Source organism: Carassius auratus, chromosome 6 (genome assembly GCF_003368295.1).
Source record: "Carassius auratus strain Wakin chromosome 6, ASM336829v1, whole genome shotgun sequence".
NCBI lineage: Eukaryota > Metazoa > Chordata > Actinopteri > Cypriniformes > Cyprinidae > Carassius > Carassius auratus.
In genome coordinates this window covers 11,897,817-11,913,220 of record NC_039248.1, presented here as the reverse complement: position 1 = coordinate 11,913,220, position 15,404 = coordinate 11,897,817, and the positions used below count along the sequence as shown (strand labels likewise).

General features: G+C 35.5%; 1 protein-coding gene across 3 annotated transcripts in view; it reads right to left on the bottom strand.

Annotated features, from left to right (window-relative positions):
* Nucleotides 1-120: 120 nt before the first annotated feature.
* col18a1b (collagen type XVIII alpha 1 chain b) overlaps nt 121-15,404 on the bottom strand; it is a 38,124-nt gene continuing 22,840 nt past the window's right edge. For 2 of the 3 annotated variants that reach the window (XM_026261958.1, XM_026261956.1), the window contains exons 24-41: nt 14,075-14,134; nt 12,323-12,400; nt 12,180-12,215; nt 11,953-12,006; nt 10,389-10,460; nt 10,207-10,272; nt 10,043-10,076; nt 9,777-9,830; nt 9,643-9,677; nt 9,421-9,534; nt 9,158-9,323; nt 8,899-8,963; nt 8,679-8,807; nt 7,027-7,059; nt 6,479-6,841; nt 1,312-1,509; nt 1,095-1,210; nt 121-1,002 (exon numbers count right to left, since the gene is read on the bottom strand). In XM_026261958.1, coding sequence (XP_026117743.1) covers nt 798-1,002; nt 1,095-1,210; nt 1,312-1,509; nt 6,479-6,841; nt 7,027-7,059; nt 8,679-8,807; nt 8,899-8,963; nt 9,158-9,323; nt 9,421-9,534; nt 9,643-9,677; nt 9,777-9,830; nt 10,043-10,076; nt 10,207-10,272; nt 10,389-10,460; nt 11,953-12,006; nt 12,180-12,215; nt 12,323-12,400; nt 14,075-14,134 — 1,878 coding nt within the window. In that variant the 3' untranslated portion in view covers nt 121-797. The remainder of the gene's footprint in view (nt 1,003-1,094; nt 1,211-1,311; nt 1,510-6,478; nt 6,842-7,026; nt 7,060-8,678; nt 8,808-8,898; nt 8,964-9,157; nt 9,324-9,420; nt 9,535-9,642; nt 9,678-9,776; nt 9,831-10,042; nt 10,077-10,206; nt 10,273-10,388; nt 10,461-11,952; nt 12,007-12,179; nt 12,216-12,322; nt 12,401-14,074; nt 14,135-15,404) is intronic. The other variant, XM_026261957.1, reaches the window with a different exon arrangement.

The window sequence follows — 15,404 nt, the reverse complement described above, 5'->3', positions numbered from 1 at the left end:
TGCTTTGATATTTTTAGAGGTCACATTTGACAGCAGCCTGTAAAGTACAGAGAACTGCAACTCTTTCAAAATTGTATTCAGGTTGTGTGTAAAAACCAAAATAAATAATAATACAAAAACAATGATTTACATATGTTTATTAATAGTCGTCATCTTTCTGTAGAGAAAGTCAACCAGTCATATTGCATTACATCATGGAATGTTTGATGTAACGGAGTTGCAAAGTATAAAAATGTAGAAAGGTTACATATGTTTACATAAAATCAAATACAATTGTGAATTAAAATGGTTATGACAGCAAGGTAGTTTAAAGAGAATTAGTTATTAAAATTTGGAATGTAGCCCTTTTCTTTGGCAATATATTGTGAATGTCCATTTTAAAATTAGCTGTATTTTAAATGTTTTTATTTTTTCCTGAGGGTGATCTGTACCATCCTGTTATTTGTGAAAATATAATATGTACACTTATGTTAAAAAATATAAAACAAAATTAAGTAATTAAAGCAATTTCCCTCCTGAATTTACCTTTAATCTTTTTAAAATCCTCAAGTATTTCATTGTATGTTCTCTGCTATGACAAAATGTGTTTGTTTTAAGGCTTATGATGTAAAATCCTAAGTATATCAGTTTGTTTTGAAACAAATGGCTGTCACACAGCAGTTAATACATAAAAAGTCAAAATGTAATTCTAAAATACATGTAAACTAACATAAACAGTATCACCATCAATCATAAAACACTAAGTTTTAGCTTGTGGTGTGACTCAAGGAAACTAATGGTTTAGCAAACATTTTGGTTCACTCAGCAATGTAGCTGTTTTCAATGCACAGTACGATAAAAGAGCTGCTGCAGCCACGTGGCAACTGCTGAAGTAGGTAGCCTTCTTGGAGAGAGGAAGCCATGCCAGTGACGGCATGACTACCCGTTCGCCATGTTTCACAGTAGCTGTCTGTCTCCCTGCCTCCTTGAGGGTTTGATCCATGCCATACCATCTTCTCTGGCCTATTAAAGTGGTTATACAGAAAAAAATGGGTAAATCATACTAATCAGTTCTGTTGAGATTTTAGCTGTAGATGTGTGTTAGACCTACTTACCAGGCATCGTTATCAAGGACATCTCGACCATCAAATGAATAGATGTGGACACCATCATTCATCTTGCCATCTGAGCCACTAAAGATGGATTCCCAGTTGCTGAATAATTCCTCATCCTGTGAACATATTAAACAGCTCGGTATAAGACTGTATTAAAGAGATTACAGTATGTTCTGTAAAGCAATAGTGTTGTGTGTGGACAAAGGAAGGATCTTACTTGAAGATTGACTATAGGTAGCAGTTCCCTGTTGTTCTGTCGAACAATGCTGTATAGATCCTGTAACCGGGATGACAGGAAAGCCCTGAACGTTCCTTTGAGTCCAATGGCTTGGGCCTGTAAGAAGCACTGGTGATCTACACCTTTAATACCCTGCATGTTGCCCAGCTGGGGTGAGTTGAGAGCGATCAGGTGCAGCTAGGGTGACAAAATCAGGTGAAAGATAGTTATACATTATATTAAAAAAAAAAAAAAGTTTACAAGAACATTAAAATAATTTAGATTATCACCTGACATTCTTCACTTTATATGAACAAAGTCTCTGTTTTTTTTAATATGCTGTACAAACAACACTGATGAGTTGTACACATCACCTGCATGTTTTAATATATCACATAAAGCACAGTTGAGGTCTGTAACAAATCATTTTAAATATTATTTATAATATAATAAAATAAAATAAAATAAAATAAAATAAAATAAAATAAAATAATAATAATAATAACACACACACACACACACACACACACACATACATATATATATATATATATATATATATATATATATATATATATATATATATATTTTTTTTTTTTTCAAAGAAGCTTTCTTCTGCTCACCAAATGACTGATTTCACATTTTTGAGCAGTAAAATAATTTAAGGCTATTTAAAGCTAATTTAATGAACACTGATATAACAAAAGCTTCTGTGGCAAGTTTTTTTAGTTTTACCAAGTGTTGTGGATTTCCCTTGGCTTACATTGTTGAGGAAAGTTACTTTAAAAAGTAATGCATTACAATATCGAGTTACTCCCTAAAGAGTAACTAATTGCATTACTAAGTTACTTTCTATGGAAAGTAATGCGCTATGTTACTTTTGCATTACTTTTTCTCATCTGGATTGGGCTTGCTTTGATTAATATAATATAATATAATATAATATAATATAATATAATATAATATAATATAATATAATATAATATAATATAATATAATATAATATAATATAATAATATATAGTGATATTCTATATATAGTGATATTCTCAATGTTACCCAGAAAACAGGATACAGGTTTAACTCTTTTGAAATACTAATGCTAAATGTTACTCTGTCAGACATGCAAAAGAAATCTAATGTATCTCTTGCTCTGGCTACTGTGTATAGACCACCAGGGCCGTATACAGAATTCCTAAAAGAATTTGCAGATTTCCTCTCAGACCTTCTAGTTACAGTTGATAAAGCGCTAATCATGGGAGATTTTAATATTCACGTTGATAATACAAATGATACATTAGGACTTGCGTTTACTGACCTAATAAACTCCTTTGGAGTCAAGCAAAATGTCACCGGGCCCACTCATCGTTTTAATCATACACTAGATTTAATTATATCGCATGGCATCGATCTTACTGCTATAGATATTGTACCTCAAAGTGATGATATTACAGACCATTTCCTCGTATCGTGCATGCTGCGTATCACTGATATTAACTATATGTCGCAGCATTACCGTCTGGGCAGAACTATTGTTCCAGCCACCAAAGACAGATTCGCAAATAACCTGCCTGATCTATCTCAACTGCTATTTGTACCCAAAAATACACATGAATTAGACAAAATTACTGACAACATGGGCACTATTTTCTCTAATACATTAGAAGCTGTTGCCCCAATCAAATTGAAAAAAGTTAGAGAAAAACGTACTGTACCATGGTATAACAGTAATACTCACTCTCTCAAGAAAGTAACTCGTAGTCTTGAACGCAAATGGAGAAAAACTAACTTAGAAGTTTTTAGAATTGCATGGAAAAACAGTATGTCCAGCTATAGACAGGCTCTAAAAACTGCTAGGGCAGAGCATATACACAAACTCATTGAAAATAACCAAAACAATCCAAGGTTTTTATTTAACACAGTGGCTAAGTTAACAAATTACCAGATGCCACCTGATTCAAATATTCCACCAACGTTAAATAGTAATGACTTTATGAATTTCTTCACTGATAAAATAGATAACATTAGAAATACAATAGCGAATGTAGATTCTACAGCATCTAACACTTCAGTTTCATCCATCGCACCCAAAGATAAACTGCAGTGCTTTACAACCATAGGACAGGAAGAGCTAAATAAACTTATCACTGTATCTAAACCAACAACATGTTTATTAGATCCTGTACCCACTAAATTACTGAAAGAGCTGTTACCTGTAGCCGAAGAACCGCTTCTCAATATCATAAACTCGTCGTTATCTTTAGGACACGTCCCAAAACCATTCAAGCTGGCGGTTATCAAGCCTCTTATTAAGAAACCAAAACTAGATCCTAGTGTACTGGCAAATTATAGGCCTATTTCAAATCTTCCATTTATGTCTAAAATTTTAGAAAAAGTTGTGTCTGCTCAATTGAGCACCTTCCTGCATAAAAATGATCTGTATGAAGAATTTCAGTCAGGTTTCAGGCCCCACCATAGCACAGAAACTGCACTTGTTAAAATTACAAATGACCTGCTCCTTGCGTCAGACCAAGGCTGCATCTCATTTCTAGTCTTACTTGATCTTAGTGCTGCGTTCGACACCATAGATCATGACATACTCATAGATCGATTACAAAACTATACAGGTATTCAAGGGCAGGCTCTAAGATGGTTTAGATCCTACCTGTCCGATCGCTACCATTTTGTTTACTTAAATGGGGAGTCATCTCATTTATCATCAGTAAAATATGGAGTGCCACAAGGATCCGTCCTAGGTCCCCTTCTATTTTCAATATACATGTTGCCCCTTGGTAATATTATTAGAAAATACGGAATTAGCTTCCACTGTTATGCTGATGATACTCAGCTATATATATCAACGAGACCAGATGAAACTTCCCAATTATCTAAGCTAACAGAGTGTGTTAAAAATGTAAAAGATTGGATGACAAAGAATTTTCTCCAATTAAATTTGGATAAGACGGAGATATTAATTATTGGACCAAAAAACACTACACAGAATCTTGTAGATTACAATCTGCAACTAGACGGATGTACTGTAACTTCCTCTACAGTCAGAAATCTGGGTGTTATATTAGACAGCAATTTGTCTTTTGAAAATCATATTTCCAATGTTACAAAAATTGCATTCTTCCATCTTAGAAACATTGCCAAGCTACGAAACATGTTATCTGTTTCTGATGCAGAAAAGCTAGTTCATGCATTCATGACCTCTAGACTGGACTATTGTAATGCACTTCTAGGTGGTTGTCCTGCTTCTTCAATAAACAAGCTACAGGTCGTCCAAAATGCAGCAGCGAGAGTCCTTACGAGGTCAAGAAAATATGATCATATTACCCCAATTTTACAGTCTCTGCACTGGCTACCTATTAAGTTCCGCATCAGTTACAAATTATCATTACTTACCTATAAGGCCCTAAATGGTTTAGCTCCTGCGTACCTAACTAGCCTTCTACCACGTTACAACCCATCACGCACCCTAAGGTCACAAAACGCTGGACTTTTAGTAGTTCCTAGGATAGCAAAGTCCACTAAAGGAGGTAGAGCCTTCTCACATTTGGCTCCCAAACTCTGGAATAGCCTTCCTGATAATGTTCGGGGTTCAGACACACTCTCTTTGTTTAAATCTAGATTAAAAACACATCTCTTTCGCCAAGCATTCGAATAATGTATCTTTTTAATTGTGAGTGTAGTTGCATCTGATCAAAGGTGCATTTTTATTCATTAGCTTGGGTTAAACTAATTTTACTTTGTTGGATCAGCAGCTATGCTAATGATGTCTGTATTTTGTTTCTATGTTTTGCCACGGGATTCACATCCCGTGGTAACTAGGATTTACACAAGCTCCAGTCTGGATCCAGAACACCTGAGAAGAGATGATGCTGACCCTCAGAGGACCTCAGATGATGCTAACCCTGAATGAACAAACAGAACTAACAATTATTCCTAAATGTGTGACTTAATCATATAATAACTTAATTAATAATATTGATAGTTCATCGTCTAGCTGACTACGTCTTGTATTATTATTATTTTTTAGTTTTTCTAAAATCCTGTCAAATGTGCACAAACTACTAGCTACTACTAAATATTGTAGAAACATAATTTTCTGTAAAGTTGCTTTGTAACGATTTGTTTTGTAAAAAGCGCTATACAAATAAACTTGAATTGAATTGAATTGAATAATATAATATAATATAATATATATTTGGAATATGTAAAAGCCCTTTCACAACAAAAGTGAAATGAATAAGCCTCAGGCTGAAGTAAATGTAAATTTAATTATTAACATATTAAATTATTGCAGGTTTGCATCATATTCTGAGTTAGAATTTTACTGTCATTATAATGCTATTTTATGCATTTGGAAGAATACTAAATCTGTTTTTGTGCAAGTGAGATGTTGACATTTGTAGTGAAGAACAACAGTAACCATCATGTTTACACTGCACACACAAAGTCTCCAGATTTCTCTCAGCACGGGAACAGGAGAGCTGTTAGTCAAAACTTGGGAAAACAAAGTATACTCAGATATATTACTGTAAATTAAAAAGTAATGCATTTCTTTACTAGTTACTTAAAAAAGTAATATGATTACGTAACTCAAGTTACTTGTAATGCATTACCCTGAAAGGGTATCCTTTGTGAATCTTGTCTTTTATTTTTAATTCTTATTATCCTCTACTATTTCTAAAAAAGGCAAACACACACACACACACAAAGGCGTTTTGAATATTCATCAGTATTAAAGTAAATATAGGAAAATGTGTAGATATATTAGTTAGTTTCAACAATGCCTATGTCAAATTACTTTTGCTGTAACATATATTAACGTCTTATCTTTTGGTCTTATATGTGCTCTTCCCGTTGATAGCATATAATAGTATGTGTTGAAATTTGTACAAATCCTGCTGTAAGTTATTTGTCAACTTTTTCCCCTTGAGGCATGAGCAGAATAATTTCACTATCTTTTACTATGCAAGTTTTTGTGAATGCTTGTTATTATAAGCAAGCCTTTCAGCAAGTCTATTAGTGGTTGATGATTGTTTACAGTATGCTGCAGATTTCTTCCTTCTATAATTAGCAGGAAATTTGTCACGGGGTGCAGGAAAAAGAACAACAGACTAGCAAACAACTACACCTCATTTAAATGATAAGGTACTTACTGCACGGCCTGATGTGTGTGTGTGAGCTGGAAGTTTAGGCTCTTGAATGACAGGCCTGTGGTGGTGTGTACGTTCATATCTGCTGTCAGGATAGCCAGGATGATCTGGGTGGCTGTTGGGAAGGTGCTTTCTGGAATCAGGATGGTGCTGGTAAATTGAGTCGATTGATGGAGAATGTCGTGGATCAGTTGGAGAATAGTAGTGTGGAAATGTATATCTATGTTGTGGGTCATATGATGGCTGAAGTCTGGGATCAAGGGGCACAGGGTACTGGGCTCCTGGTTGTGGAGGGCCTTGTTGTGGAGAAGTTGTGGGGTAGTCCTGAACCACTTGTGGAGGCTCTACTGCTTCCATCTGTTCATCCTAAGAAACAACAGGGCAAAAACATAGCAAGGGCTAGCTATATACATATTGTGATTTGATCCCTTTACTTGCGTCTTAAGTTATGGTGACATTTACTATTACTTGGTGAAATTTTGCATGCGAAATCCAGTAATTTCAGGAGGAATCTGTGTGACCTTTTACTAAATGCTGTACATGTTACTCACCAGACCCTTGGGGAATGGGGTGTATTCACCAAGCTGAAATAAAAACAAATACAAATCAGGCATTATAATGTTCTGAGCAAATATCTATCTTTCTGTAGCTTTCAGCAATCCGTAAAAAGGTAGTTTCCAATTTCTTGTTCTGTTAAACTTCTGTAACTGTTCTTTTCAATTTTGGGTGTGCTTTTGTGGCATTCACGTGAAACACTAATGTTGCCAGGTTTTTTGCCAGTCAATAGGTGTAACCACTTCACTACTTTTGACCGTGAATCTTAATGACCCTTCTATTTGATACTTACCATTTTCAAATCAATAGGTGTTTTAAACCAGTTTTGCCACTTGCCTATTGGTATGGTCCCTTGCTTAAGAAACTTATTGCCCACCCTGTTGAAAAAATGATTTGAAGCATGGGTGCTGGTTTGAGCTGGTTTAAACTGGTCCTACCCAACTAGCTCCTGCTCAGCACCATCTTAGGACCAGCACATGACCAGCACTTGACCAGCTTAAACCAGCTCATGACCAGCTGAGGACCAGCTTAGACCGCTTCAAAACATACCTAACCAGCATATACTGTTTGTTTTTTCAGCAGGGCACTGATTGAGAAACGCTGCAAGCATGAAAAATTTCCTACTTGTTCTATTTAAATATTCAGTCATTCATGTGGCGTTGTCTATGCAAAAATTCACAAAAACAAGAACTCTTACTGTATGTATACTTAATTTTCCACATTTCACTCTTAAAGGGGTCATATGACATTGCTGAAAATAACGTTATTTTGTGTATCTGACCGTTCTCAACTCACCCCAGCTGGGCAACATGCAGGGTATTAGAGGTGTAATGCAATGTGTTTATGTGGTTTAAGGTACAAAAAACATTATTTTCCACATACTGTAGATTATTGCTGCTCCTCTATGCATCGCCTTTTTGAAAGCTCATCGTTCTGAAAACTGAGGTGTGCTCTGATTTTCCAGCTATCCAGTGCGTTGTGATTGGCTGAATACCTCAAGTGTGTGATGGAAATGTTGCCCCTTACCATACTGTAATACCGTGTTCCAGTGCGATGAAAACAAAAACAATACAAACCATTGCAAATGTGGCATTTGTTGCATCCAGTGGGGACATATTTACAGATTATAATGACTTATACTGTCTTTTTACAAGTTGCGTTGCATATCGCGCAATGGGGTTTGAATCATCAGTGGCAAATTCTTTAACCCTTATGCATTGTTGGGGAGGTTTTCATCCACTAGGGGGTAAAGTTGTGTTTTATTTTGGCCACAACTTTCTCTGTGTTTCAGCAAATGGAATGATTTTTGGTGACAAATGTTATTTTGACACATATTTTATCAAACAAATTAGTTTTGCTTTCACAACGAAACACACAGCGTCTCCACGACATGGCGGCGGAGGCAACAATACTATAGTGAGAATCAAAGTTACCCCTTCTTTCTTTGCGTGAACATTTGTCTGGTGTTATGCAAATCTTCCCACACAGGCGTGCTCGAGTCTTAACTTTTATAAAGAATATCTCTATGGATTTGAGATTTAAGTCTTTGGAACTTTAGGGATGTTATCTATGCATGATTGCATCATATGACCCCTTTAAGTTTCCACTCTTCTTACAAAAAAATGGAGAAACAATAATAGACAATTACCTTGACTTCTCTGATGCCATCAAGTACTCTCATATAAAGTTCTCTGTTGTCTTTTACAAAGATTAGCGTGCCTTCAGGATACCGGATAGTTGTTGCAGTCATGGTGTCAACAGACCTCAAAACCATAACCTGAGGAAAAAACAACAGACCAACTAACTACAAAAGAAAAGATCAATGTACCTACACACAGTAAGTAGTGTCACAGTATAGTGTAACTCACCCCAGTTAAATATCCAGGAGGTCCAGGGGGTCCAGGAGGTCCAGGAGGCCCAGGAATACGAATTGCTAAAGGATCAAGGTATTAAAAGTAAAAGGCAAAATCTTTAATTTATTGGCTTTTGCATTTTTTGGATAGGGCAGTTTGAGACAAGACTGGAAAAAGGCAGAGATCAGGACATGAAACAGGTCAGTTTCTAAGATGCATCCTTCAGCACCCAAAAGATATTTTACATGTGAGTGGCTGTGTGTAAATTCCATACTTTGTGAGGGTTGGTGGGCACCTGGCAGCAATGATCCAGGGGGTCCAGGTGGACCTGGTGGACCTGGACTACCTGGGCGACCATCATAACTGGTTCCTGGGACTCCAGGCGGCCCTGGGGGCCCTGGATGTCCTGGAGGCCCATTAATAGATTCTCCTCTAGGGCCCTATACCCAAAATAAATAAATAAATAAATTAGTCAACAACAAGACAGAATAGTTTACTCAGAATCTAAGAAGCATAGTTTCATGTATGTGCAGTGACCGGTGGTCCAGGTATTCCGGGTGGACCTTGTGCTCCACTATGATGAGGGTCATAGTAACCTCCTCCTGGTTCTCCCTTCTGTCCTTTAGGACCAAGCTCCCCTTTCATCTCATGCTACAGCATAACATATTACAAAATCAAGTACAATTTCCATGTACTGCACGTATTCAGCATAACATAACATGTAAAGAGGAAACTTGCATAAATTTGGAATCATCATACCTTAAATGCATGAATGTCAAAGGTGGTAGTGAGACCTATGACAGAAAATGTTGCCATTCAAATCATGTTCACATTTTGTTGTTTAGAAAAATCCTTATTCAACTGTTTCTATAAAAAGGCTTGATGTCTCTTACCTGGCAAGCCAGGGATGCCAGGTGTTCCTCTTTCACCCTTGTCCCCTTTTATACCTGAGGTAATGAAATGTCAGATATGTTTACATTCATTCAGTGAGCAGATGCTTTTATACAAAGTAATGTAAACAATTTTCTGAAGAATTCATTACCATAAGAGCACACCAAGCAAACAAATATTCTTATAAACATATTAATAATAAACTAAAATGGAATGTGATAACACCAGATATGAATTGGAAAATGACAAATCAGATTAATTTACTCACCATGGGGAAATCTTGAGTTGCCTTCATCATAACCCTAGAGGCAGACCAAATTAAATATTATGAGCCAGTACAAATACTATTTTAATGACAAATAAACCCACAAATTATGAGGTACTTGTTTATTTTTTTTATTTTTTTTATTTTTTTAAACATTAATTACTTACATCATATCGTCCCACAGAAACTTGAGGTCCTGGAGGACCAGGTGGCCCAGGCGGCCCAGGGGGTCCCTAAAACCAGTTTAAAATCTTTAGGATTGTATATAGTATACTGTACACACCTGTAGTAACAATTAAAACAAAACAAAAAATAGTATGTTTGTTGTTCAAAGTTGTTCATTATCTACCTGATGTCCATAACCATATCCTCCACCTGAATCGCCTTTCTGTCCTTTTTTACCATTTAGTCCAGGACGACCCTTTTGATTAAGAATATTGGATTTTCAGGAATGTACCAAATTATGAACTAATAAAAATAATAATATTCAGTGAAAAAAATAATAAAATAGAAAATAAATTATCTGCAAGCAACAATTATCAGGGTTTAGGCATCTTAGTCAAGCACATATTTTCCAAGGTATTAAGCATCTTTTTGATAGTAAGCATGTGAGAAAGAAGACAGAAGTAGGACAAATGCACTACATGCAAAAATTCAATCTGATGGGCTAATGATCCCACAGAGACATTTTTATGTTTGTCTGGTGCCTAGACGGACACATATCAACCAATACATTATAAAATCAATGTATTACAATAAATCTTACTGTGTTACTGGTCATTTAAGTAATGCTGACCATGTCCATTATTTTGGCTGGGAATGACCATGCTGAATTACAGTTCAACATGATTTTGATAACTTTTCATAATGGGATTCCATAGAATTTTCTGTACTAGGTTTATTCAGAGTAAACAAATGGCAGGAAGTCTTTGTGTGTGGCTGAGTAATGAGAATGATTCAAGATCAACCTACCAAATTTGAAGTTTCTGTGATTTATGGTCTCCGATTGTTAGACCATTATGTGTTGTCATTCTAGCTGCTCCCTGTTTTACTACTTAGAGGTGAGCAATATGACAAAAATATTTACCATGATCTAAGTAATGTTCAACCAAAAGCTTTATCACAGTATATGTAATTTTCAACCACAATAAGAAAAGATATTACAATATCAGAGACATTACTAAATGAAATGAAAAGTATAACTAATATTGCTCAACACTGCCAGTAAATGACTGCTAATTAAATTTGTTATTTTTTTTATTTGCCTTAGACTCTCATCTGACTATTTTATCTTCATTGCTGCTTTTTGAAAAGCGTTTACTTCTACTAGAACAAAACTGACCATTATCTATAACCTTTAATGACTATATTATCTCTATTCCTGTATGTTCAGGCATGTGACCAACATTTGAATTTTCTGACTTTTCACTTGTTCTTAACTGTTCTTTTTTGTATCTTTACTTTACTTCACTTTACTTTACTTTACTTGATTGTCTGAACAGAAATTCATATTTGACACTGGCTTAAAAACACACAATAAACAGTATACGTACACTCATATATCTATAAAACACATAGTACACACATTATCCTCATAAAAAACAATCATGTTTTTATTAATACTTTATTTGATAAATTATTTATTCAACTGAATAATTATATAATTGTGTATATTATGTAGTAAGTATATAATTGTTTCAAAGCAAATGCATATGTTAATTTAAAGTAAATAAAAAATTATAAAAAATAATTACGTTTAATTAAAATTTAATAAAAAGTAATTATGCCAACTATATGTTTGATGAATTATATTGGCTAATGCGTTGCTACTGACAGTAACTGCAAAAGTCTATAATAATATAAAATATGTAAAATAATAGAAAATCTTGTTAGATTTGATAAGAGTTACTCACTGGTCTGCCTGGTAATCCGATTTCTCCTTTTGGTCCAGGTGGCCCAACTGGACCCTAAAGAGTTAAAAATTCTAATATATTTTATACATATCTATGACATATACTCTTGAAATATCAGCAGTTTTAAAAATGGTAAATGCATTTCTTAATACTAGGGACATTTTGCAGGTAAACATAGAGCTTTTCTGTGTGGTATACCCCAGCTGGACAAAAATCCAAAAGCTCACCAAAGGCCCCTCTGGTCCTGGAGGTCCTGGTTCACCCTAAAACAGATAGTACTGTAACTACATCAATTATCTAACAATGCTATGGATGCTTAAAAGTTCTAATCTAATCTCATTTATCTGAATGAAAGCCGCAGGTCTCTCACCAGCTGTCCAGCCAGCTCCCCCATGTTAATGGGTTTACCACTAGAGTCTATGAGAAGGCCAGGTTCACCTTTCTGACCCTAAAGAAAACAGAACAAAATCATATTCAGTGTGATAGGATGAAAATGCTCATTGAATAAAGGTAATATCTTCCAAATACTGTGAAGAGGTTTTTGCCTCTTCCTGTTTTTTATTTTTTGCACATTTATCACACTTAAAAGATTCAGATAATCAAACTCATTTTAATATTACGCCAAGGTATTGCAAGTAAATGAAAAACAGTTTTTAAATGATGACTTCATTTATTAAGGGAAAAAAGCTGTCCAAATCTATCCGGCCCTACCTGAAAAATAAAAATAAAATGTATTGCCCCCTCCTGTTAAATCATGAAAGAACTGTTTAACCACAAATTTGTTAAAAAGCTGAGTTAAATTTCACTAGCCACACCCAGGCCTGATTACTGCCAGACCTGTTGAATCAAAAAATAACTTGTAGATTCAGGTACACTTGAACCTGTCTGACAAAGTGAAGCATGCTTAAAGAGCAAAAAACCATGCCGTGATCTAAAGAAATTCAAAAACAGATGAGAAACAAAACAGTTGACACATCAGTCTGGAAGGGTTATAAAGACATTTCTAAGGCTTTGGGACTTTGGGAACCACAGTCAGAGCTATTACCCACAAATGGAGAAAACTTGGAACAGAGGTGACCCTTCCCAACGTCTCATCCAGGAGGTAATAAAAGAACCCAGAACAACATCTAAACTGCAGGTCTCACTTTCCTCAATTAAGGTCCATGTTCATGATTCATCAATAAGAAAGAGACTGGGCAAAAACGTCATCCATGGAAAAGTTCCAAGGCAAAAGCCATTACTGACTAAAAAGGACACAAAGGCTTGTCTCACATTTGCCCTTTTGCCCCAAGACTTTTGGGCCAATATTCTGTGGATTGTCCCATTCAACTGGGATAAAACCAACATACCACACACATCACATATAGCATTTCATAAAAACATTATACCAACAGTCAAACATGGTGATGGTAGTGTGATGGTTTGGGGCTGCTTTGCAGCTTCTGGAACTGGATGACTTGCCATAATTGATGGAACTGAATTCTATCAGAAAATCCTGAAGGACAATGTCCGGCTGTCACTTTGTGACCTCAAGCTCAAGTGGCCGAACTTGGGTTATGCAGCAGGACAACGATCCCAAACACACCATTAAATTCACCTCTGAATGGCAAAACATTTTTTTCAGTTATCACAAATGTTTGATTGCAGTTGATGCAGCAAAGGGTTTCAAAACCAGTTATTTGATGTAGGGGGCAATTACTTTTTCACGTAGTGCCAGACAGGTTTGGACCGCTTTTGTCCTTTAATACATTTTTTTTTTCAAAACTGCATTTTGTATTCAATCGGGTTATCTTTGTGGATAATTTAAGTGTGACATGCAAAATGAAAATCAAAACCTTTTCATGGCACTGTACATATATACAGCCCTATATAAAAAATTAAGAGACCACTACAAAATTATCAGTTTCTATGGTTTTCCTATAGGTTAAATACATTTATTCCAAATCCATTCCAATCATATTCTTATTTAGAACATTAATTTGCAGAAAACAACTTGTCAAAATGGCAAAGTATTTTCAGACCTCAAATAAGGCAAAGAAAACAATTTCATATAAATTTTTAAACAACACAATTATTATTGATTTTCTAAAGTGTATTTTCGTAATAGAGTTTTATGTATTACCTTGACAGAGTCTCCTGGTAGTCCAGGTTCCCCCTGATCACCCTTTGGACCCATTGGTCCCTTTAAAGAAATAAAAAAAATATACATTATAAAACATTCTTTGTAATTTTTTAACATATATAGGTCTTGGCATCTAAATAGCTGGGAGAGCATGATGAATGCATTTAAATACACAATGATATTACGCAGCGCCTGAAAATAGTCCCCAGCAACTACGCAACTACCGTATTTTTCGCACTATAAGGCGCACCATCAATGAATGGCCTATTTTAGAACTGTTTTCATATATAAGGCAGACCGGATTATAAGGCGCATAGAAAAGAAGATACTGCAGTCAAACGTTTGATATGCATCCACTAGATGGAGCTGTGCTAAAGAGAATGTCAACAAAACCTTGATCCATATATAAGGCGCTTCGGATTATAAGGCGCACTGTCATTTTTAAGTGCACCTTATAGTGTGGAAATTACGGTACACAAACTAGCTGTGGACTATTTTCAGGCATTGCGTAATATCATTGCACCCATGATATGACAGCAAAGTTCCTTGATTTTTACTTTAGAATGAGAGTATAGTTCCTAGGCATATCGGCCTAGAAAATCGCAGCTTTTCATTATCAATCAATCTTAGCACACTATGTAACTACAGAAGAGTCAAGTTTTAAACAGGAAAAATATCAAAACTCTTTTCTCATTTTTGAGCAAGATGCTAATAGTCAAATCCATTTCAATGATCTATGCTAAGCTAAAAGTGCTACTGCCCGACCCAAAGATTGGCTGAATGGATAAAAAAAAAAATGTTAAAACTCAACTGTTTAACTCTAGGGGAGTTGGAAAATGAGCCTATTTACAAAAATAGTGGAGTGTTCCTTTAAAGGGATACTCCACCCCAAAATGAAAATGTTGTTAATAATCACTTTTACCCCCATGTCTTTCCAAACCCGTACAAGTGTTCGTCTTCTGAACACAATTTAAGATATTTTGGATGAAAACCCTGGAGGCTTGTGACTTGCCCAATGGACTGTGAAGTTAAGTACACTGTCAAGGTCCAGAAAAGATTATAACAGCATCATCAGAATAATACATCTGCCATCAGTTGTACAACCGTTAATGTTATGAAGTGACGAGAATACTGTTTGTACGAGAAGAGAAAACAAAAATAATGACTTTATTCAACAATTAATCTTCTCTGTCTATCCATGCCTATCCATGCATCACCATAGCACAGGCTGCGTACACACTTCTGTTTTCTATATGTATTTACACATTGATTACAAAGAAAATAGTGCATCTTTGTGGTGCAGCTCACAAAGAAGAGTTTATGCAGCCTG